Source organism: Pinus tabuliformis, chromosome X, assembly GCF_031772625.1.
Source record: "Pinus tabuliformis cultivar Carrire ecotype Pingquan chromosome X, CPIR1, whole genome shotgun sequence".
In the NCBI taxonomy this organism is placed as follows: domain Eukaryota; kingdom Viridiplantae; phylum Streptophyta; class Pinopsida; order Pinales; family Pinaceae; genus Pinus; species Pinus tabuliformis.
Genome location: NC_142308.1, coordinates 1033263549 through 1033285785, shown reverse-complemented (window position 1 = coordinate 1033285785; position 22237 = coordinate 1033263549). Strand labels below are relative to the sequence as shown.

Sequence of the window (22237 nt, the reverse complement as noted above, 5' to 3'; positions counted from 1 at the left end):
GATCCAATGCGTCCCCTAGGCTTCCAGTACAATCAATCATTAGAATAATCAGGTAAAGGAGCTCACAAACCATGGATAAGTTGGCACTTCATAATGGCATGCCCTTCTGTAGTGGGCTTTGGCATGTGCTAGTGGCTCCAAACTCCAAAGAGAGTTAGCCAAGTACCTTATTAGGTGGTTTCAACCCTTAAAGGGGATAGTATGTCCAAGGTACATCCCTCTAATGGGGGTGGCAAGTGACAAATAAATGGAATGGAATAGGGACTGAGAGGGGCAATCCTGGGCCACATAGTGGGGCATAGGGGTAGCTAGATAAGGGGAAGGCCACACCTGGGTATGTAATGTATAAGAGGGCGAAATCGTGGTACATGAGGTTCCCTGACCTTGATTTTTCCACCCTTCTTCATATACCTTTTGCTTTTATGAATTTTCTTTAACTGCTCGTGGCTCAAAATACAAGAGCATGATGTGTATGATATAACATTGATTACCCCCTTTAGGTAGGGCAGTTCATTGCCCTTTAGGGGTTGGGACAATCATGGGTTCCTGAATGATAAAGGAGGCTCATCTAGGGCCTATGGAACTAGGGTGATGGCCAATGATTGGGGTAGAGCTCATGTAATGGATTTTTTATTTTTGTCCCGACCAACTTTTGCATTTTGTGGTACAATTTCCTATTAAATGTGGCCATTTATGCTTTTCACTTTTTATTTTAATTGCTTCAACCTCCGGGGCATCATTCTAGGCCTGACCCAAGGTGGGGGCAATGGGATAGTGAGGCTAGCCCTATGTGGACCCAGGTGGGAGAAAAGATGAATGAGGGTAAGTGAGTGGAAAGGGAGTAATATGTGCGGATAAAGGAGTGGGACTCCGCACCCATGTTGGGGTTTCCCAAGTAGTACCACCCTAGAACCAAATGGTCAATAAAGGAGATCCCACGGGAGTAAGATCCAAGGGTAACAACCAAACGAGATCAAGGGGACAAGAGCACAAACTAAGCCCACTCTTTCCACCAAATCTCCCCATTAATCCACGCCCAGAATTATCCATGATAAGTAAACCCAATACTCAATTACCAAATGACAAGACATACCTTTAGATTCGGAAGGCCCACCTTCAAACATACGATCAATACAGGTGGATGAGGGACCACATGGCTGGCTCAGGTGACAAAGAAATGGCACAATGAGCTAGTAGAAGGCATCAAGGGGCTGCTGGCTGAGGTTCATCATGGAGAAAAATTTCTCCTGGGGATATCACCGACAAAGTGGTGGGTACCAAGGTCGAAGGAATGGATCATATGACTTGATTGCTAAGTTTTTTAGAGGGGGCCAATTTTTTTTTCCAAGGACAAGCTAAAGATAAAAAAAATAAAAATAAAAATGAAAAGGTGGTTGATAGCCTCAAGTGGCCTGTTAAACCCACCCAGCTGCTGGAGAGCGTTGAAAACCCACCAAAGAACCTCGCGTAAGAAAGTGAGCAACCATCGAGAAATTTTAGATTGCATTAACAGAGAATTCAATGGCATCGGTAGGAAGTTAGTAGTGTAAAGGGGACAAAGCTTCAAGTGGAAGAGAGCTATGATCGAGCTGAAGATCAGGTTGGTTGCTAGGGCCGATAGAGTTGCGACGGGTTAGTGGAGGTGGAGGCGGTGGCTGGGGGGTTTGGGTTGTGATAGATAGTAGCCGCCATCCAAGAAATATGTTAGCAACAATTAGCTGCAAGTGATAGGAAAGCGAGACAAGTTAGGTTGTGGGAGCAAGGCGAGATCAACTACTAGTCGAGGGTTGACTTTGCTAGTATAGCTGCAGGCAAATAACAAAGGGTGCGTGGGGTAGCGACACATGTTTGTAGGAGCGAGCATGTTGGGACATGGAGTTGTTTAGCAGGAAGAAAATGACGAGAGAACCCCTTCGCGGTGGAGCAGACAAGGTTGGCCATAGAAGTATCAACTGTTGAGACCCAAACTTGCACATAACCAACTGCTGGAAAGGCTCAAGGCCACCAAAATGTATGCATAAGTAGTAAGGTGTTAGGGTCGGTTGAGAAAAAGCCGTAGGAAAGAGGTGTTGTGAACGAGCTAAGGACTAGGGAATAGGTCAGTGGAACTAGCCAATAGCAAAAGGGATGCATAGTACAAAGTGTAGTTGGGATATGGATGGGTCAGTCACAGAGGGAGTGACGAGATCTGGTACAAGTGGTGCCACAAAGCAAAGGATCGTGTCGCAACAAAGTGTTGTGTTATGCATGATCGAGTAGCTGCAGGGTGCAATGGCTAAGCCAGAGTTGCTAGGAAGGGGATCTGGCTTAACAAGCATGAGATGGTAGTACCTGGCACAACATGGTACAAAGGACAATACTAGAAGGGTTTGCCAACAGGGTTGGCAGAGGTCAACCCTTAGAGGGATAGAGGAAGACCATACTAATCGAGGATATGGCCATAGATTTAGTGGGTGTATCAAAGGATCGAAACAGATCCATGAGGAAAGTTGTGGATGCTAGAAGGACTTCCACAAGAAAAAGTAGAGCAATGATAAAGAACAAGGAGTAGGTAGCTCCGAAGGGTTAGCAACTTAGAGGGGGTTAGCCTTTAGGTTCAAGAGGGGAGGAGTAGTGAACTGATTCCTCCAAATATGTCAAGAAGGTTTTTTGATACAAGATGACCTTACAGGATGTTCAAGAGCAAGATTTTTCTAGGAACCAATCTAAGGACCATAAGATTTTGAGTATGTTTACAGACTAGGTGGAAGGGAAGGATTCTAGTTCAGAGGGAGCAGGCAAGGCAATGGATGCAGTTCCAAGATTGAAGTTAGTTCTAGGTGGCAAAAGTGCCTCCCTCACTAAGGAGTGTTGATGTTCGTAGCTTGAGCAGGTACTTCTACACAGGCCTAAGTGTGTAGGTGTGCAAAAGTCGCCCAAAGTCTCCTTAGACACTTGCTCTAGTGTGAGCAAGTTGTTTTTGTAACTTAGACTTTGGAAAAGTAAATAATTATCATGTTGGCTTATTGAGCTAAATTAAAGCAAGGAAAAGTAAAGTAAATTACTTTAGTGATTATGTTTTAATCTTAGCGCTTGATCTCAAGTGTTGTATGTATTTCCTCAATTAGGCTATTTTCCTAGGAAGGGAGCCCAAGTAAGTTCAAAATTTTAATGAAGAACTGTGATTGGGTAGAATCTGTGTGTCATTTTTCATGATTGAGATTGGTAAATTTTGCTTTAGATGAGTTTGTGTTAATGAACCTAGCTATGCAATTAATCAATAAATCATTAATCTACTAGGAATTAAGTGTGGGTGCTAGTTGTGCAGGAATTCTAATAACTATTAGAGGTAAACAAGGGATAGGTCAAGAGTATGTTTTTAACGGCTAAAAATGCTCAAAACAATAAATATTACCTAGATACCAGCCCTAGAAATGGGTGTAAAACGTGCAATAATATATATTTTTTTCTTTTTAAACAGTAATAAATGCAATGCCTACTTAAAGGACAATAACAAATAGGTGCAATTATGCTACAAAATGTAGATTTAACCAAACCCTAACCCTAGTCTACCATAAAACAAATAAAAAATGGAAAAATTAGGTTGATTGAACAGAAAGACTAGTGCCTTCAGTCAATTGGGCAATGGAGTCAATAGGACAACTTCTATGCAAGAGGACCTCGGATAGAGAGGGTGGAAGGAAAGTTTAGTTCACTTCCAAAACCCTAGCGACTTTCTTGGTTATGAGATTTAATGTCAAAGGGTGCAAATCTAGTCACTTTGATGGATACTTGGTGACAATTTTCGCATAAATGAATAAGAAACAAGAGTCCATAAAAGATATTTCACTTTTTAATATGGCATATGACCTACCCTAATTTCAACAACTTCATGCAAAATGGAAGAAAATAACATTAAACTTACACTATTCAAGCGAGTATCACTTCATCAATCCATAGAAAGCCTTCTCAATGCAAAACATATCCTCTCCAAGATAATTTGCATTCCTACTTAGCCACTGTATCCAAGAGAAAAAAGGATAACTAAGTGCACACTTTTTGCAAGAGAGATAAATGAGTGTGTGTTATGATGATCCAAGGGAATTCGACTCCCTTCTATTTATAGGAGGGTAACCAATTTGAATTTCCCTTAATTTACAATAAAACCCTAAAAAATTACTTTAAGTGTTCAACAAGGCTAATAGGTCACAAGCCAACCTAAAGATAGCTTCACATAGTAATAAAACACAATAAAATGACAACCTTTCTCCACAAGTGTGGGAGAAATAGCTCTCCAACGTGACCTTATCCTTCTCATCTAACGAGCATCACCATCAAGCAAGTTAGATTTAACCAAACCCAAACCCTAGTCTACCATAAAACAAATAAAAAATGGAAAAATTAGGTTGATTGAACAAAAAAACTAGTGCCTTTAGTCAATTGGGCAATGGAGTCAATAGGACAACGTCTATGCAAGAGGACCTTGGATAGAGAGGGTGGAAGGAAAGTTTAGTTCACTTCCAAAACCCTAGCGACTTTCTTTGTTATGAGATTTAATGTCAAAGGGTGAAAATCTAGTCACTTTGATGGATACTTGGTGACAATTTTTGCATAAATGAATAAGAAACAAGAGTTCATAAAAGATATTTCACTTTTTAATATGGCATATGACCTACCCTAATTTCAACAACTTAATGCGAAATGGAAGAAAACAACATTAAACTTACACTATTCAAGCGAGTATCACTTCATCAATCCATAGAAAGCCTTCTCAATGCAAAACATATCCTCTCCAAGATAATTTGCATTCCTACTTAGCCATTGTATCCAAGAGAAAAGAAGATAACTAAGTGCACACTTTTTGCAGGAGAGATAAATGAGTGTGTGTTATGATGATCCAAGGGAATTCGACTCCCCTCTATTTATAGGAGGGTAACCAAGTCGAATTTCCCTTAATTTACAATAAAACCCTAAAAAATTACTTTAAGTGTTCAACAAGGCTAATAGGTCACAAGCCAACCTAAAGATAACTTCACATAGTAATAAAACACAATAAAATGACAACCTTTCTCCACAAGTGTGGGAGAAATAGTTGTCCAACGTGACCTTATCCTTCTCATCTAACGAGCATCACCATCAAGCAAGGTGGCAAAAATGATCTGAGAGTGCCCCTCACTTCAAGACGTCTCATTAAAGTGAATGGTGCGTCTCCAAGCCACAACCCCTGATCTAAGACATCATCATCAAGAAGTCATGGGTACTTCTGCACAGGCCTAAGTGTGTAGGTGTGCAAAAGTCGCCCAAAGTTTCTTTAGACACTTGCTCTAGTGTGAGCATGTTGTTTTTGTAACTTAGAATTTGGAAAAGTAAATAATTATCATGTTGGCTTATTGAGCTAAAGTAAAGCAAGGAAAAATAAAGTAAATTACTTTAGTGATTATGTTCTAATCTTAGTGGTTGATCTCAAGTGTTGTATGTATTTCCTCAATTAGGCCATTTTCCTAGGAAGGGAGCCCAAGTAAGTTCAAAATTTTAATGAAGAACTGTGATTGGGTAGAATCTGTGTCATTTTTCATGATTGAGATTGGTAAATTTTGCTTTAGATGAGTTTGTGTTAATGAACCTAGCTATGCAATTAATTTGTAATCACTAATATACTAGGAATTGAGTGTCAGGTGCTAGGTGTGCAGGAATTCTAATAGCTATTAAAGGTAAACAAGGGATAGGTCAAGAGTATGTTTTTGACGGCTAAAAATGCTCAAAACAAAAAATATTACCTAGATGCCAACCTTACAAATGGGTGTAAAACATGCAATAATATATATATATATATATATATATATATATATATATTTTTTTTTTTTTTTTTTCTTTTCTTTTTAAATAGTAATAAGTGCAATGCCTACTTAAAGGACAATAACAAATAGGTGCAATTATGCTACAAAATGTAGATTTAACCAAACCCGAACCCTAGTCTACCATAAAACAAATAAAAAATGGAAAAATTAGGTTGATTGAACAAAAAAACTAGTGCCTTTAGTCAATTGGGCAATGGAGTCAATAGGACAACGTCTATGCAAGAGGACCTTGGATAGAGAGGGTGGAAGGAAAGTTTAGTTCACTTCCACAACCCTAGTGACTTTCTTCGTTATGAGATTTAATGTCAAAGGGTGCAAATCTAGTCACTTTGATGGATACTTGGTGACAATTTTTGCATAAATGAATAAGAAACAAGAGTTCATTAAAGATATTTCACTTTTTAATATGGCATATGTCCTACCCTAATTTCAATAACTTAATGCGAAATGGAAGAAAACAACATTAAACTTACACTATTCAAGCAAGTATCACTTCATCAATCAATAGAAAGCCTTCTTAATGCAAAACATATCCTCCCCAAGATAATTTGCATTCCTACATAGCCATTGTATCCAAGAGAAAAGAAGATAACTAAGTGCGCACTTTTTGCAAGAGATATAAATGAGTGTGTGTGGTGATGATCCAAGGGAATTCGACTCCCCTCTATTTATAGGATGGTAACCAAGTCGAATTTCCCTTAATTTACAATAAAACCCTAAAAAATTACTTAAAGTGTTCAACAAGGCTAATAGGTCACAAGCCAACCTAAAGATAGCTTCACATAGTAATAAAACACAATAAAATGACATCTTTCTCCACAAGTGTGGGAGAAATAGCTCTCTAACGTGACCTTATTCTTCTCATCTAACAAGCATCGCCATCAAGCAAGGTGGCAAAAATTGTCCAAGAGTGCCCCTCACTTCAAGATGTCTGATTAAAGTGAATGGGTGCGTCTCCAAGCCACAACCCCTGATCCAAGACATCATCGTCAAGAAGCCATGGGTTATCATCTTAGGCTTTGCATGGGTGACTTGCAAACCCTAGAGCATGATGTCATGATCAGGTAGTGGTGTTCTAGCCCTCCAAAGTGTCTCAAGTGATCAACATCCTCATCTAGGCTTTGGAACAACATAATGCTTATCAAGTCGATACAAGGCTAGCTTGGGGGCATCCTGGGTCCTCTAGGGCACATCATGAATCCTACCAATGACTTTACTTTATGGCTCCACATGTCATCATTTGGAGGTGTGAAAGGGGTCGTACATCCATTTAGAGGCTCCTTAGGAGCCAACGCTTATCTCTAATGACGCAATGTTGAGGCTGCAAGATCTGAAGTGCTCTCTTGCTAGGCTAGATGCCCTCTTTATTGTGTTGTTGTGTTGTAGAGCGGTGAAGCCATCCCTCAAGAGATGTGAGAAACCACCTGAAACGTACCCCCAATATCAGATGAGATCAACATCATTAGGTAAATAAACCATTAAAGTATCATAGTGGACCATATTCAATGTCAGGGGCACAAAAATACTTCATGCAAGCCTTGCCTTGAAATGTCTTTCTAGCTGATGATTTTTAAGGAAGTTACCACACTTGTGTTAGGGATGATTATTCAATTAGCCCTATTAGGTGCTTTTAGCCCCAAGGGTAAGGATAATTCTTAGGTGGGCCTATGAATCCATAGATGCATGTGATAAATGTGTACATGGAATGGGAAAGACTTCAAGGAAGATGCCACTGCCTTGGTGCCCGCTGAAGAGGTCCAACATCCTAGTGTGATGATGATAAGGGCGAATAATCATGGAGCCCTGAGCTACCCCTTTTCTCAGCTTGTTTTTACCATCCCTTTGGTGCGCCTTTTACTTCAATGATTTTTCTTTGGTTTCATGCATAGCTTGGGTGACCAGCTTGCTTAATGCTTTTTTCAATAACCCTTAAAGATGTAGTGGTTTATTTCTCATCAAGGTTGGGACATTTATGGGTTCCTTTCATTCGGAGAGAGCATGATATGCTTTAGGAATTGGATGATGGCTAACAAGGGGGGTACAACTCAGGCTAGGCTTATGTCCATGTGCTTATTATTAGTCCCATCTATATTTTGCATTTTTCATTTTCTTTCATTTGTGACTATATATGCGTTTATCTTTCTTTTAGTTGCATCAACCTCTCTGAGCAAAGTTTTCAAGATTTGACTCAGAGATGTGGTTGAAGGGGGCACTACTAGTGGCAAATGACAATCAACACAAAGAATGGAAGTGGTTATCAAGGACGAATGGAAAGTGACAAGTATGGATTACCTTGGGCATGATACATCAATCAAAGCCTCTTATTCGTGTCTCTCTTGAATAGTGGAAATAAAAATCCTTAGGGAAGGTCACACTCGACTAGGGGCAAAGGCTAACCTCCTAGGTGAAACGTGGGAACAAGGATACAATCAAAAGTAGTTAGTCATACAACTCACCCCGTGATCCATATTAGAATGGCCTTAACATTAAATGAAAGCACATGATTACAACATGGTTGGTGTTCCTTTTGGTAGAGCATTGACTGGAGCATAAGTGGAGAGCTTTAAAGTGAAGGTATCTATGGATCATCATAGGGTTGCTAGTTGGTTGGTTGACCAAAGAGAATAAGATTTTCCCTTGGGGTTACCCACTTGGGTGGCTAACATTTGGCTCCAACTAGGGGACACATGCTCACCATAGAGTGTATGATCCATGTGCTCGAACTAGGAGTGCATGAAAATCCCAACAATCCTTGGTGCTTGCAGACCTGTTACTTGTACACTCAAAGCAACTTATTGATAGCAAATGAGCTAGGTGTTGACTATTAGCATTGTGATATAGGAGAATAGTAATAAAATTGTTAACTAAAATAAAATCTAATATCTATGTAATTATGCAAGAAAAATCAGCATGAAGACAATCAAAGAGGGATGCAATAAAAAAATAATAATGCAGAACACACAATCCTACTATAGCCTATCCTAGTTTGCCATAAGCAAGAGGTAAGTATAGTCATATAACTAGTGAAGCTTATTGTCGCAAATTGTAGTAGGCCTAGTGCAAAGCCTCACAAGGCAAATCCATACCTTGTGGCAACAAGAGATCAGTTACCACTGCTACCTCAACAACCTTTCTCTAGCTATTTAGAGGCAAATTGAACCACAAGGGAGGCTTCCCTATATATAGATTACCTAAAGATATTTAATAAGAAGGGTTCAAGGTGATGGAAAGGTCTAATGATTAGGATAGGACATCGATGGAGCCAAGAAGGCTAAGATACTCTTCACCAAAGTTCAAGTACTCTATCTGTAGACCACTTAAATAAATTAGATAGCCGTTATAAGTTAGGGTTTTATAGATTCTCCATCAGGGTTGTGGGGGAGCCCCCCCCCTCGAACCAGCTCTCGAAACGTGCTCAGGGTAGGAGCGACCTCAGGAGTACGTTCCCAAAATTCGCTCCCTGATAATTCAGGATTGATAGAGGGAGCTATTGAAGATTGGAAACAAGAATTTGGCCTTAGTGTTGATATGCAGTTCATGGTAATGTTAAATTCTTAAAGTAATAGTATGAAAATGAAAGATAAAGGAGAATGTCACCATGAAATGACTCAGGATGTTTGAGAGTGGTTCTGACCTCATTGGATTTCATATGGAGAAAGTAGAATTTTAGATCTCACTCAAAATCCAACAGACTTATCATTTTTTCAGGATTTCAGGATTGGGGGGATTGCAATGTTTCCATTGTATTTTTTCATGTCCTAGGGCATGGAACTTGTATTTAATCAAATAGCACTAAGCCCTCTATGTGGGGGAGACTCCCAATAATCAAGAGCACCTAGGGTACTAGGGTATGGAACTTGTATTTAATCAGGAGCACCAAGGTCGTTCAACTATGCAGGAGGAGACTCCCAATAAAGCACGAGACAAGAAATTAGAAATTTCTCGTGGCAAGAGGGTCAAGCAGTAGATAATAGATTTACTTGTCTTTTCTAGTTTTTAGTACTTTTTATAACTATTGACTCTTTCATATTTATTATGGTATTTTTTGTAAACGATATATGACAATTTAAGTTTGAAGTTGGCATTTATAACTCATTGGTAATGAATTATGAATATGATGCTTCGTGAAATTTGAAATTTGAAACAATTCATTTCATGTTAGATATTCTTTGTTATCGTTTGGTTACTTGGTAATGGTAATGGTTACACGTACAAGTTACAACTTTTGTGATCAATGATGATAAATGTTATATATCGAATTTTGAAAGCTTGAAACTTTAAGATTGATGCATCATGAGACTCAATATGTTGTATGTTACTAACTTGTGGATGTGGTTGATGAAGATTATAACTTCTAGACGATTGATGTTATATGGTTCAATCCATGTTTTAATGGTTTTTATATCTAATTCATCATTCTACATGCTTTTGCTGACATATATGTATCAAAATATATAAAAATTCGCTTTTGAACGGGAGCTTTTGAAAATGTCGCTCCCTGCTTCTACTCCCGCTCCTTGCTTCTGCTCCCGCTCTTTGCTTCCTCTCCTGCTCTCAAGTAACCTTGTTCTACATGATATGGCAAGCAAATTCATATAACATCTAGAAGAAATATCCTTATAATGATAGGTCAATAAAGAAGCAAGTCTATGGATTGGATATGCAAGGTTAGGGTGTGTAATTGTTTTTTGGTTGAAACATGCATAAAACTACAATAATAAAGATGATGTCAACCCTAGAATTAGGGTTTAATTTTGTAATCAATGCTGGACTTTGCTTTTATTTTTAATTATTAAATGCCATCCTTATTAAAGGGTAATAACACATCAAGTAAAATTACTATTTAGCAATATTTCAAGGAAACCCTAACCATAACCCTAGATATCTATAATTTAGAGAGAAGATAGAGAAGATATTTATAGAAGAGACATTGATCAACACCTCCTAGATTAGTGCCTTGGTCTAAATGGGAAATGGAGTTATTTAGGGCAAATTTAATGGAGATGTTGTTGATAAAGAGGGTGGTAGGGCAATAGCCTCTTGTTACAAACCCTAACGACTTCCTTGAAAGGGAGATTTTAAGTTCTAGAGATGAGAATTAAGAATTCTCTTGAAGGATTCAAGGAAAACAGTTTTACATGGCACAAGGAATCAAGATTTCAAGATAAATATAACAATTTTAAACATGACATACATAGAAACCCTAATTCACATAAGACAACACGCAAAATGTAGAAGATAGACAATAAGCTTGCAAAATAAGTAGAAGAATCTCTTAAATCTATCCCAAGAAACTGTCCTAATGCAAAAATCCTTCTCCAAGACAAATTCACACCATAGAATCACATTGTGGTCAAGTATAATAGAAGACAAGAGCTAGTGCACACTTACAGAGAAGAAAAGTGCGATGAATGATGTTGATAAAATTAAAAGTGACTCCCCTGTATTTATAGGAGGGCAATCAAGTCAGTTTTTTATAATTTTACAAGCAAAACCCTAGAATAAGTTTACTTGAGCATTCAACTAGGTCAAAGGTCACAAGACAACCTTGAAATAGCTTTAAAACATAGCAAAATGCCAAAAATAACCCATACATGTGGGAGAAAAATGGTCTCCACCATGGTGTCATCCTCCAAAATAGATAATAATGCATCAAGGAATTGAGGCAATAACCCAAGAGTGCTCCTCACTCCAAGAAGACCTCAAAGTGCATGTGTACTCCAAAAAAGGCACCTCCTCCACTATGATGTCATCTAAAAGAAGCCCTATGTTGTCCTTTTCATGCACATGGGAGTGATTTGACACCATTTGCGGTAAGCATTGGCATCAAAAAGGGATGTGCTAGCCCTTTGTTGTAGCGGTTACAAACACCCTCCAAAATTTTGCCTGAGCTTCGTTTTGGAGCCTCCCTACCAACCATCCTCAGCAACATGTCTGGCACTATCAAATACACAAGCTTCATTGGTTTTCAGCAGCTTGCTAGCCTGTGTGTGATAGCTTGCTTCACTCTCCTCACAGGCTGCCACTTCGGACTTGGGCTATCTGCTGGCTGAGCAGCTCCCTCAAGAAATTGCGCAATTCTGGAGGGGAACTAACCTTCCCTCCAGAAATTGCACAAATCTGACTGGTAGCTTGTTGGGCCCAGAAATTATGCAATCATGTCAAACAATATTCCTAGTGAAAATTTCGCAATTTGGCCTAGCAGTGCAGCTCAGCCCAGAAATTGCGCAATTCTGGGTAGCAGTCAGTTGCTCCTCCTAGAAATTGCATAATCCCTCTAGACAACTAGCCCAACTTCCTCCCAGAAATTGCACAAAAATCTCCCTCAGTCAAGCAGGCTGTTGCATGTGCCTTCAGGTTGATCGGTTCCACCCGGGACTGAGGAAACTTGACTTGCATGCATGGGCTGCTTTTTCCCGAAATAGCAAAAAGCAACATGCAAAAAGCATCCCTAGATTTTAGGGATCTATTTTTAGTAGTTGGAAGTTACATGCAAAGATCGATTTAGAAAATTTCCTCCTAGTATCGCTTTTTCCTAGATTTGTGGTATGCGGGTTATGAGCCTCAAACTTATTTATTCGACACTTCAAAGCTCATTCTTCACATCGATCTTGGAGCTTTGACATCCCACAACACATCCAGGAGTCTTTGGCACATCCAGCTCAACCATTTCCGGGTAAGTCCGCTTAATTTGTTTTTTGCAGCGTTTTTGTCGCTTTTTATGTTTTGGCTTGCGTGAATGTTGTCTACTTGATTTCTGTGAACGCTTGTTGTCATTTGCATGCATGTTAGCCTGTACAAGCACCGTTTCAGTTTTTGTTAGCATCTCACTGCTGTCGCATGCATGACATTGTTTTACACGAACGGTCACTGATTCGACGACTTGTTTCACACACATGCATGTTGTTTCGTTTTCTGAATCTTGCATTCACTGTTTGCATGCATGATCATTCACCTCTTCTTACACTCAGTTTCGCCATGCATTCACATCTTCATTTGCTTTTAGTTGCCCGTCAGCGGGTTTGGGCAACCTTGGCCTGGACTCTGCCTCACCAAGACAACATTGCACAATTTTGAGAGGGAAGGTTTGCCTTCCTCCCAGAAAATGCGCAATTCTAGCCAGTCACTACCCTCTAGTCTTGCCTTGCGCAATTCTGAGAGGCAGTGACTGTTGGCCCAAAAAATTGCGCAATGTAGTCCCTGGGCCTGCATCACTTGCTAGTTGAAATTGCGCATTGCGCAATCTCAGCACCCAACAGGCCAGTCTGGATTGCGCACTGCGCAATTCCAACAGTCAACCAGCCTCCCGATAGTCCGGACTGCCTTTTGCGCAGTTCCAACAGTCAGTCTCTTGACCTCCTAGTGAAAATTGCACAATCCTTTACAACAGCTCCCCAGGTATGATGCATGTCATCCATCAGGTTTGCTTTGGTTTTAGCTGACAGGTTTCTTGCCATGCATGTTGCCATGTCTCCAGATATAGCAGGCGTTCGTCCATCTCTCAACAGTTCAGGATCAATGGCTTCCAAGAGAGAAGAGTCAAAGTACACCGATGGAAGTGCAACTAGAGTAGCAGTTGAGCGAGTGTCTACGAGTTTGTTGATCTATTAAGACACCAAGCTGATCGTAGACAAAGACATCAAGCTGAAATGGCAAGAGTTCAATGATGCATTCTCAAGCACATTTGGGGAAGATCTCGAAGACCACCAAGTCTATGTGAACATTCACAAGTCTGATTTGTACTAGATTGCATGCAGGTATCCTACGTTCCCATGCGCAGACATGATAGATTGGATCGTCTCGCACACTGATCCTGAGACGATGACATTGAGAAGTGTCAGCAGGGCAGAGATTGCTACCTTCAGGGCACAGGCTTATCAACAGATGTACCACTTGCCGAAGCTAGTGATCACCATGGAGACACCCTTCAGCATACCCAACAACAATGCCAACTCTAGGGATGTCCTCAAAAAATTGACTTTGGCTTAACCACCAAGGCCCAAGGGTCCAATTTTTCTTGAAATATACATTATTCCCTTGGTGGAGGACCTTTAAAAATTGGCTCTTTTAAGACCCACGAAGGGTCGAGTGACTAGTAACGGGTCGAGCAAATAGAGGCCTCTTCACCTTCAGCTCTCGAAATGTCATCACATCAGGAGAACAATGGATTTGTTTCTCCGAACTTTTCAGTATTTCGAAGAGACCGTTGTTTCCATTTTGCCTTTCCCGGACGACCGGGATCCTATCTTGATCCTGTGGCGATTGTGCATTCATATATTATGAACAAGGACAGGTAACGTTTGACTTACTCCTAATGGTAAAAACGAGCTTTATTTTGAATAAAACGGATCTCCCCAAGTAGGATTCGAACCTACGACCAATCAGTTAACAGCCGACCGCTCTACCACTGAGCTACTGAGGAACAACGGAAGGTTCCCATATACGGGCAAGATTCTTGTTCTTTGGACCGACCATTTTCCATTTGGAGAATTTATTTTCCCTAAGACAATTTAAATTTGACTCTAATTAATTAGTTTTCTGGCTTAGAATTTTATTTTATTTTGCTAGAAGAATTAATTAATTCACATGAGGGGATTTAATATTTTTCCAACCCTCTAATACATAAGATTTTACATTTATAAGACTCAAAGAGGGAATACACATTAGACTTAGATCCTCAAGACATAACCCATTTGCGACACAACATGATCTAGTAGACCAAGTGATTTGTAATAAAATAATAAAGCCAACGAGCTTAAATTATTTCCAAACCACTTTTACATTAGACTCGACTAAAACACTAGGACTCACCTAGATTGCGACAATAAATTTCACCCTAACTTTGGGGGTTTAAGCTAGAGGAGGAAAAACTCTTTTGATTAGTTGTGTTTAGAAACACAGGTAATTAGTGAGGTTAAAAAACCTCCTAAGATGAAATTCATCATCAAAATTATAGGCTTACCTAGGTTGTTACATAGTCTCAAGGTCTTACTAAGATCATTTACATCATATAACTTGCAGAATGGGGTGACCATGACACATGTACTGCTGATAGGTGATCTGATCCTATTGGAAAAAATTGGCACTTCCGCTTCCTTGGAACTTTGACAATTTGAGGGCAACAACTCCATCTTCCCTAAAGGATTAGGCACTGATCCTTCCATTGGTGATCATTTTCAAAGAGAATTCCTCTCACATTCCCCTCTTTTTCTAGGTCTAGCCTCCATAGGTCACCTAGGGCATCACTTTTCTCACGATTTATCCATCAAAAGAATTCAATCTATTGCCCACAACTGTGTTGGTGTGTCCTCAAGAAGCCCTCTAAATTTCACAAAATTCCGACGGTGGGATCTTGAGATATCTCAAGCCCTAGCTTGAAGATCATTTTTTGCCCTTGGTTTCCCATTGGCTAGTAACCTCATTGGGATCATAACACTAAATCATCAAAGCAAGATTCTCTCTTTGATCCTCTTCCTTTCCCCAATTAGGTCAAGTACATCGTTGGTTGATCAACTCCATATCCTTGACCTAATTTTGGGTCCACTTGGCCCTTTGTCTTCCCACAACTTGTTGACTACAATTCTAGAAAGATCGCTCCATTGTTGCCCTTGACCTAGTAGTTTCCCTTCAGGATCCCCTCTTAGGACCCTTGCTAGTTTGAGCAGTAACATGCCCCATCATTTAAAGGGTTTTGATATAAGGTCAAAAACCCACCTTTTTGACACTTATATATTCGCATTCATTGGACTTTTATTTGAACATCACATCAACTCATCATTCAACCTATCTAGAAAGGAGATCTGCGCACACTTGCAAGGAAGATGAAGAAGTTTTCTCTCTGCGTTGACTAGCTAATTTGACTTTTGTTGACTTGATTCTCTACTGTTTGACTAAGTGACTGACTGTGGATTGAAGGACGAATATTTTGTGGATCTTTGACTATTCATTGACCAAGTTTTTGTTTTTGTTTTTGTTTCTGAGAGTTGACCATAGGTCAAACCTTACAGTTTGATAGAGCTTTGGCTGTGGAAGTTCAAGCCGATTTTGGCCCTTTGACTAGTCGACTGCAAGTTGAAATTTGGCCCTTTGACCGACATTGACTTGTGAGTAGATAATTGACTTTCTCTCTCTTTTGACTCTATTTGACTTGGCATTTAATGTGATCAATGGTTGACTTTTGACTAGAATATTCTGATGTAAAAATTGGTTAAATTGGACATTCTCAAAAGGAAAGGTTGTTGGGTTTTTCCCCTTGGAATGGGGTTTTCCTAGGGTAAATTGTTGGTGTCTCTTGTCTCATTGTTTCATTGTGATTGCTATTGCTCTACTAAATTATATGGTTGAAATTTTCTATGTATAACTGCTTGATGATTTGAATGCTCTAAGAAGAAAAATTGTATCATTGGACGTAGTTATCAGATTGAACATTGTTTTACTCCATCTTGTTACTAGAAAATCAACACTAACATAGAGGAAGCAAGTTATTAAGACAAAGAAAATAAATTAAAGGAAAAGAGTAAAGTTTGATTGAAGAGGAAAGGTAAAGTTGACCTACTATTGGGCCACAAAATCTTTTTTTTCTTTGATGATGTTGCCTTGTTGATGTGTTGAAGTTTTCTCCCACCTATGGTTGGGAGAAAAGCATTAAAATTTGAAATGAAAGCCTAGTAGCTTTAAAAGGGGGTTCAATCTAGTTAAAGTAAATAACCAAAGGTCAGGCAAGGTTTTCCTTAGCAAATAGTGAAGTAATAAGACAAAATCTAAATGGCATTCCTCCTAAATCCAATAAAAAATCTATCCAAAGAATATTTGGAAATGCAAAGACAAAGAAAGATTCATACCTCTTGGGCATCTCTTCCCTTGCCATAACCTTGACCACTTCAAAAGGCTACAACCTAATCGATTCCACTTAGAAAATATGAAACAATTACTCAAATAGAAAGAGAGATGCTAGGTAGTAGATAAAGCTTCTTTACTTTATTCTCCAACAACACAAAATGAGTAGGGCATCACAAGATCTAAGGTGATAATGATATAAAAATGAAAACAACCTTAAACCAAACAACTTAGATAGTAGATTAAGCAAGTAAAACTCTAGGTTGTGAAAAGAAACAAAAAATTAAAGGGTGAAGAGCATTTTGGGTTTTTTGTTTGAAGATGAGGATTAAATCAATGCCTTAAAGTGGGTTGTGGGATCATTTATGCAAAATCCGAGTATGTCTAGGGCTTAAGATGTGATAATGTTGATGGCACTTGGAGGATTGCCCCTCAAGCACTATCTAGGGTTACTAGGTCTTCTACAAGGATGGATGGGGGGATTGGTCCATTAAGAATTCTCTGCAAGTACAAACGAAGTGATTTTGAAAGATGGCCAAGTCAAGAGGGAAGATCCCTAGGATGTCTTACCTCAATGCAAAGGTGCAAATCTTCAATGGTCAAAAGGTAAAGGTAAGAGTTCTACACCTTGAAATTTCCTTCCAAGTGGAGCAGGTGCCCTTGTTTGGCGTTGATTGAGCTTTGTCCTCCAACAGACTTGTAAAACTGTCCTACTTCGACCCTTGGACAATTTCCAAAAATCACTTGGACAATGATACATGCACAATATCTCTTCAAGCTAGATTTCTTATTAATCTCCAACAAGTAAAAATGAGAGGGGTCTCTTCCTTATATAGATGGAGATCCCCCTCTATACATGGTGTAATACAATGTGCTTTCACTCAAAACTATGGGAAGAAACAAGTGGCCCAAGTCAAAATAATTGAGAAATACAATCAGTGGGCACAAATGACTCTTCTCTATATCCAATACAAGGGCACCCTCAAAAGTGGTCCAAGATACAACTAACTCCCACACATGTGGTCCAGGGTGGCTAGATCAAGTGCACCCTCCTTCAAGATGGCCAAAGATCCTCAAAATAGGTGAATAGAAAGTCCAAAAAGGGCCAAAAGCTAGAGTGCCCCTTCAACCAACTCTCAAGAGTGAGGAAGTGGTTAAAATAAGAAATAACCACCTTTGGAAGTGTGATATCATCCTCACACATGTGGGATGTCATATAAATAATCCAATGCTATGTGGTACATGTGGCCTTTCAAGTAAGGTGCTCTTCAGTCAAATGAAGGTGGTCAACTACCATGTCATCTGTATCTTCCATAACAACCGGTGACCCTACATAACCACCTCCTAGGAGTCTCCAAATGCCTCAACAAACCCCCCATATGTGGTTCAAGGTGAATCATCATGTCAATGTGTGAGCAATGCATGTAATTGGGAAAAGGGTCTCTCTTAAAGTGATCCATGTGGTAGATGTTATGATGTGGCATCGTCATCATTGTCTGCTGCATTTTCATGAATTTGATATGTTTTTCAAGAAAATGGCATGGATCCCATTGTCAGTAGATATGGTCAAATACAGGTACATGTATCCCAATGTAGTGTCATGGATCTCGATGCAACGTCACAGATCTATAAGTATGGTACACAAATTCCAATGCAAGGCTCTCACTTGGAGTGGTGAATCCAACTTCTTGATGAGCCATTAGGTAGTATACCCTGAGTGATTTCTTCAAACACAACATAGCAAAGGTTAATTTCATAATCTACCCACGTTTTACAATGGGGAAACAACAATTAACCATTATAGGTTTGTCAAAGTCCTAGGACAAAGTGTGCTTTCCAGGTCCCTGAGTAGAAGACAGGTGATGTGATGGAAAATCATGAAAGGGGAAGGAAAAAAAATTCATGAAAGGGGAAGGAAAGAGGGAGTTTAGCATTGATCTTCCTTTCCTCAGCATTGTTTCTTTTTACCCCTTTTGCCTTTTTCCTTAAGTGTTTTTTCATTAAACAAGTTCCCTTTTCTTTAGATATTCATAGACAACCAAGGGACTAGGGGCAGTGGCCTCATAACCAGGTGGAATTCACTCAAGCTTTACATTTATTGGCTTTTAACCTTATGGAATTTCCACCTCTTAGCCTTTTTTGGCTTTAATGACTTAGGACTTTCATCATTTAGACTTTTTTGTGATCTTTGATAAGTCAAACATGAAAGGGGATTTTTTTTTTACTGTGGATGGAAGGGAGTGAAGGGGCTCAATGGAAGGTGTTAAGTATGGTTGGATATGTGAAAAATGCTATATTAACAAGTTTCCCTGTAGTACAAGCTGAGCCGAGGAATTACAACACTTGTAAAAGAAAAACCATGCCCCCCCATGGTATGATGAGGCAGAGAATAAAACTATAACACTATGAATCATTATCAGATTTCGTTGGAGTTTACTGCTTTCACAAGAAGGTCACAGAAATTATAGCACCACATCCAATTAAAACAACCAATGCATGGAATATAACTGAAGAATATGTGGTATCCAATCTGTACCATTCATAAGTGCATCTATAATCTGAGACATGAGGGTGGAGCATCTGATATACCACAGTTGGGATAGGACAATCATCTGTTTGAAGGAGAAAAATGAGAAAAACTTTCTGAATATGGAGATCCTGAGCAGGAAAGCTCAACAAATCAGCATCATACACCCCTGTGGGTTGCCTCTAGTATAGTTACCCTTGGGGGGGTTAATGCGACCCTCTTACGTCCAGTTTCTGGTAACTGCCCCAATCCTCCAAAGCAGGTTCTGAGTATGTGAAACCTTTTCCGAAATCTTATGTGTGTGAAAGAATCACATTCCTACAAATGTATTTGACAGGTTTCTGGCCTCTTGTTCTATGTCCAGCTTCCATCCCTTTTCCTTCACTTATTTTTCAGTGAATTTTTTTATTAAACTAGAGCAAATATTTGGCAATATATGATTTTGTTTTTTCGAATGCAATATTTGGCCCCAAAACTAGAGCAAATAATTCACAAACATTATGAGAAGCTCTTACTAGCTGAATGCTACAGGGGTTAATTAAGTTTGCATCCTTGTCGTTAATATGCCTTCCTCCGTCAATTTGCCCTGGGTTTCTTTTAGCTTCTCTATCAAGATTGAGGGTGCAGTTTGTTTGGATAATCTCATCCAACAACTTAAGGTCCCCTCTGTTTGGATGACCTAGGGTTTGTCCTTTGTTGAAAGTGCATTTTGATGCTTATAGATATGGATCTCACCACTTTATTTCAGAATGTTTAGTTATAAAGGTTAAAAGTTGGATACTTCATGTAACATGAAGTAACAATTTGTTTGATATGAAGTGCTAGTTGTCAGTGAATAAATTCAAAGTCTGAAATTGCATAGGTTAATTGAACAATGTGATCTAACATGGAAGTAAGAATGTCTTTAATGTTTAATGTGGGATTTTGATGAATGAAGTAAAACTGAGAAAACTGAGATTAAATTCAATGACATCAGAGCTTGATCCTAAAACTGCACTGTTTACCATACTATTTTATTAGCTATGGTATCTATTCACAAATGCCTGCACCAATGGTGGTCCTTTTGTCTCCATCTACCCAATATTTGGAAGGCCATTTACACTAAACTACTTCTGTTTCAGCCCTCTAGTAGTTAATGTTATGTTTATGCTATGCTGTATCATGAAAATTACTGTTGTTGTCTATTTGCTGAAACTGAATGTAGATGTCGAGTGCTTAAGAAGTGGATAAATATGAAATCAAATCTTAAGCACTTAGTCCCAAGGGAAAGGATGTGCAGCACTGGAATATCCTTCTTCTACCAGAAGAGAAAAAAAGGAAAATATCCTAAAATGGGATGCCATAGCACCCTTGGCGTTGGTTTCTAAATATTTTTCAACTGTACCATATTCATGAAGCAGATTGCATAACCATCTGATCAGAGATTTTTATGAATGGTAATGTATCCTCCTCACATGAAACATATCAACTACATGTTTAACAGTCAAGGTTGCACTGCTGCTGGTTCACGTCAAATCTTATGCCATTCAGTTCTGACAATGCAATTGTTCGAACTTTGTTCTAGTTAATACTGTCAAGGTCATGCAAGTTCCCTAACTGGATACCATAGCATTATAGCTCAGAAATGCTACATTCACTTTGTTTGCAAAAGGCTTATCCTGATTGTATTAGTCACATTTAAGGAATGTTTCCACTAATGCTCATACATATGTTATAAACTGCATCTGTATAAGATGACATTCCCTATTTTAGATGGACCATCAAGAAGTTCAAGAAATGCAGTTAAGACATCTTAATGGTGCCTGATTTCCACAGGGAGTATCATATCTTCCATCTTTTGCAATTGGAGTGGCTATATTTGCTCCTGTTGTGACAGCCATCCCTTATTTGTCAGCACAAGAATGTCCTCGTATGGAACTGCATGTGGGAGCATTGCCAGGAATTGTCTCTGGTATTGTATGGAATATTGGTATGTAACTTGTGGCTGTTTTAGCTACTGCTATTTTGGTAGACTTTGAATCAGTTACAGTAATTATTATTTTAAAATGTTAATTAACGTAACAGGAAACATCTTAAGCATGCTTGCTATTGGAATCATTGGTTATACGATAGCATATCCAATGTAAGCTCTGTTCACTTGTGTTTAAGATCTTTGTATGTCAGTTTTTCAGGTCTCTTCATTACTTAATGACTGTATTTATTGAAATTCCCTGTCCTCATGTTGTGCATTGATAATTTAGTCACTGATGCTTCTTCTGTGCCATCAAAAACAGCCTATACTGTGGAATATTTATTGCAGGCTTATGGGGAATGTTTCTTTTTAACGAGATAAGAGGGAATGCTGCTGCTCTCTATTGGGGATCAGGATTTCTTATTTTGACTGGAATAATTCTTCTTTCCTTTGCAAGGTAATGTGCATACAAGTTATCTATAGCTGACCGCATTTCTTTCTTTGTTGCACAAATGAAGTGTACTGAGGGTGTATGATAGGATCAATTGATTCTGCGCTTTTGCACCTGTTTTGTTCATATTGTATCTTCCAGACCTAGTGTTTACCCTGTAATTGTTTATGTTGTCCTGTAATAATGCTCTCTTACATTTGATACTCTGTGTTGCTTGACACCTACATCTACAATGAAAGGCGTCACAAAATTGTTGTCAACTTTTCCATTCCTTCTTTGTGATTTCAATGACAGTGTGTTTATTGATAGGCTCTACCAAATAATGTCAAAATACTTCCTTGAAGGTCTCATGAGAGGATTATTTTGGCTTTTATAACTGCTTCATAAATAATTTTTTAAAGTCTAAGTTCTTTTGATGCTAGATCTCGGGATCAGATTAACAGTTACTTGAGCAATGCAACCTTTTTTGTATGGTGGAATATTAAGACAAATTAGTTGACATGCTTTTCTTGACAAGTTATGTGCTCACAAATTTGAAATAACCTACAAGTTGAGAGTCTGTGACCTCTGTTAGTAACTAATGATGATTGATGGAAACACATGCAAACCAACATAGTACATGGAGCCATGTATAC

General features: G+C 39.0%; 1 protein-coding gene and 1 non-coding gene across 8 annotated transcripts in view; one reads left to right on the top strand and one right to left on the bottom strand.

Annotated features, from left to right (window-relative positions):
* Positions 1–22023, top strand: part of LOC149143286 (uncharacterized) — a 213532-nt gene extending 191509 nt beyond the window's left edge. For 3 of the 7 annotated variants that reach the window (XM_089447892.1, XM_089447890.1, XM_089447888.1), the window contains 3 exons: positions 21016–21169; positions 21265–21322; positions 21474–22023. In XM_089447892.1, the coding sequence (XP_089304018.1) occupies positions 21016–21169; positions 21265–21322; positions 21474–21524 (263 nt within the window). In that variant the 3' untranslated portion in view covers positions 21525–22023. Of the gene's footprint in view, positions 1–21015; positions 21170–21264; positions 21323–21473 lie in introns of those variants that run through there. The other 4 variants (XM_089447891.1, XM_089447887.1, XM_089447886.1 and 1 more) reach the window with 3 other exon arrangements.
* Positions 14188–14259, bottom strand: TRNAN-GUU (transfer RNA asparagine (anticodon GUU)). Its single transcript has one exon. It is a non-coding gene; the product is annotated as a tRNA-Asn (tRNA).
* Positions 22024–22237: the final 214 nt, after the last annotated feature.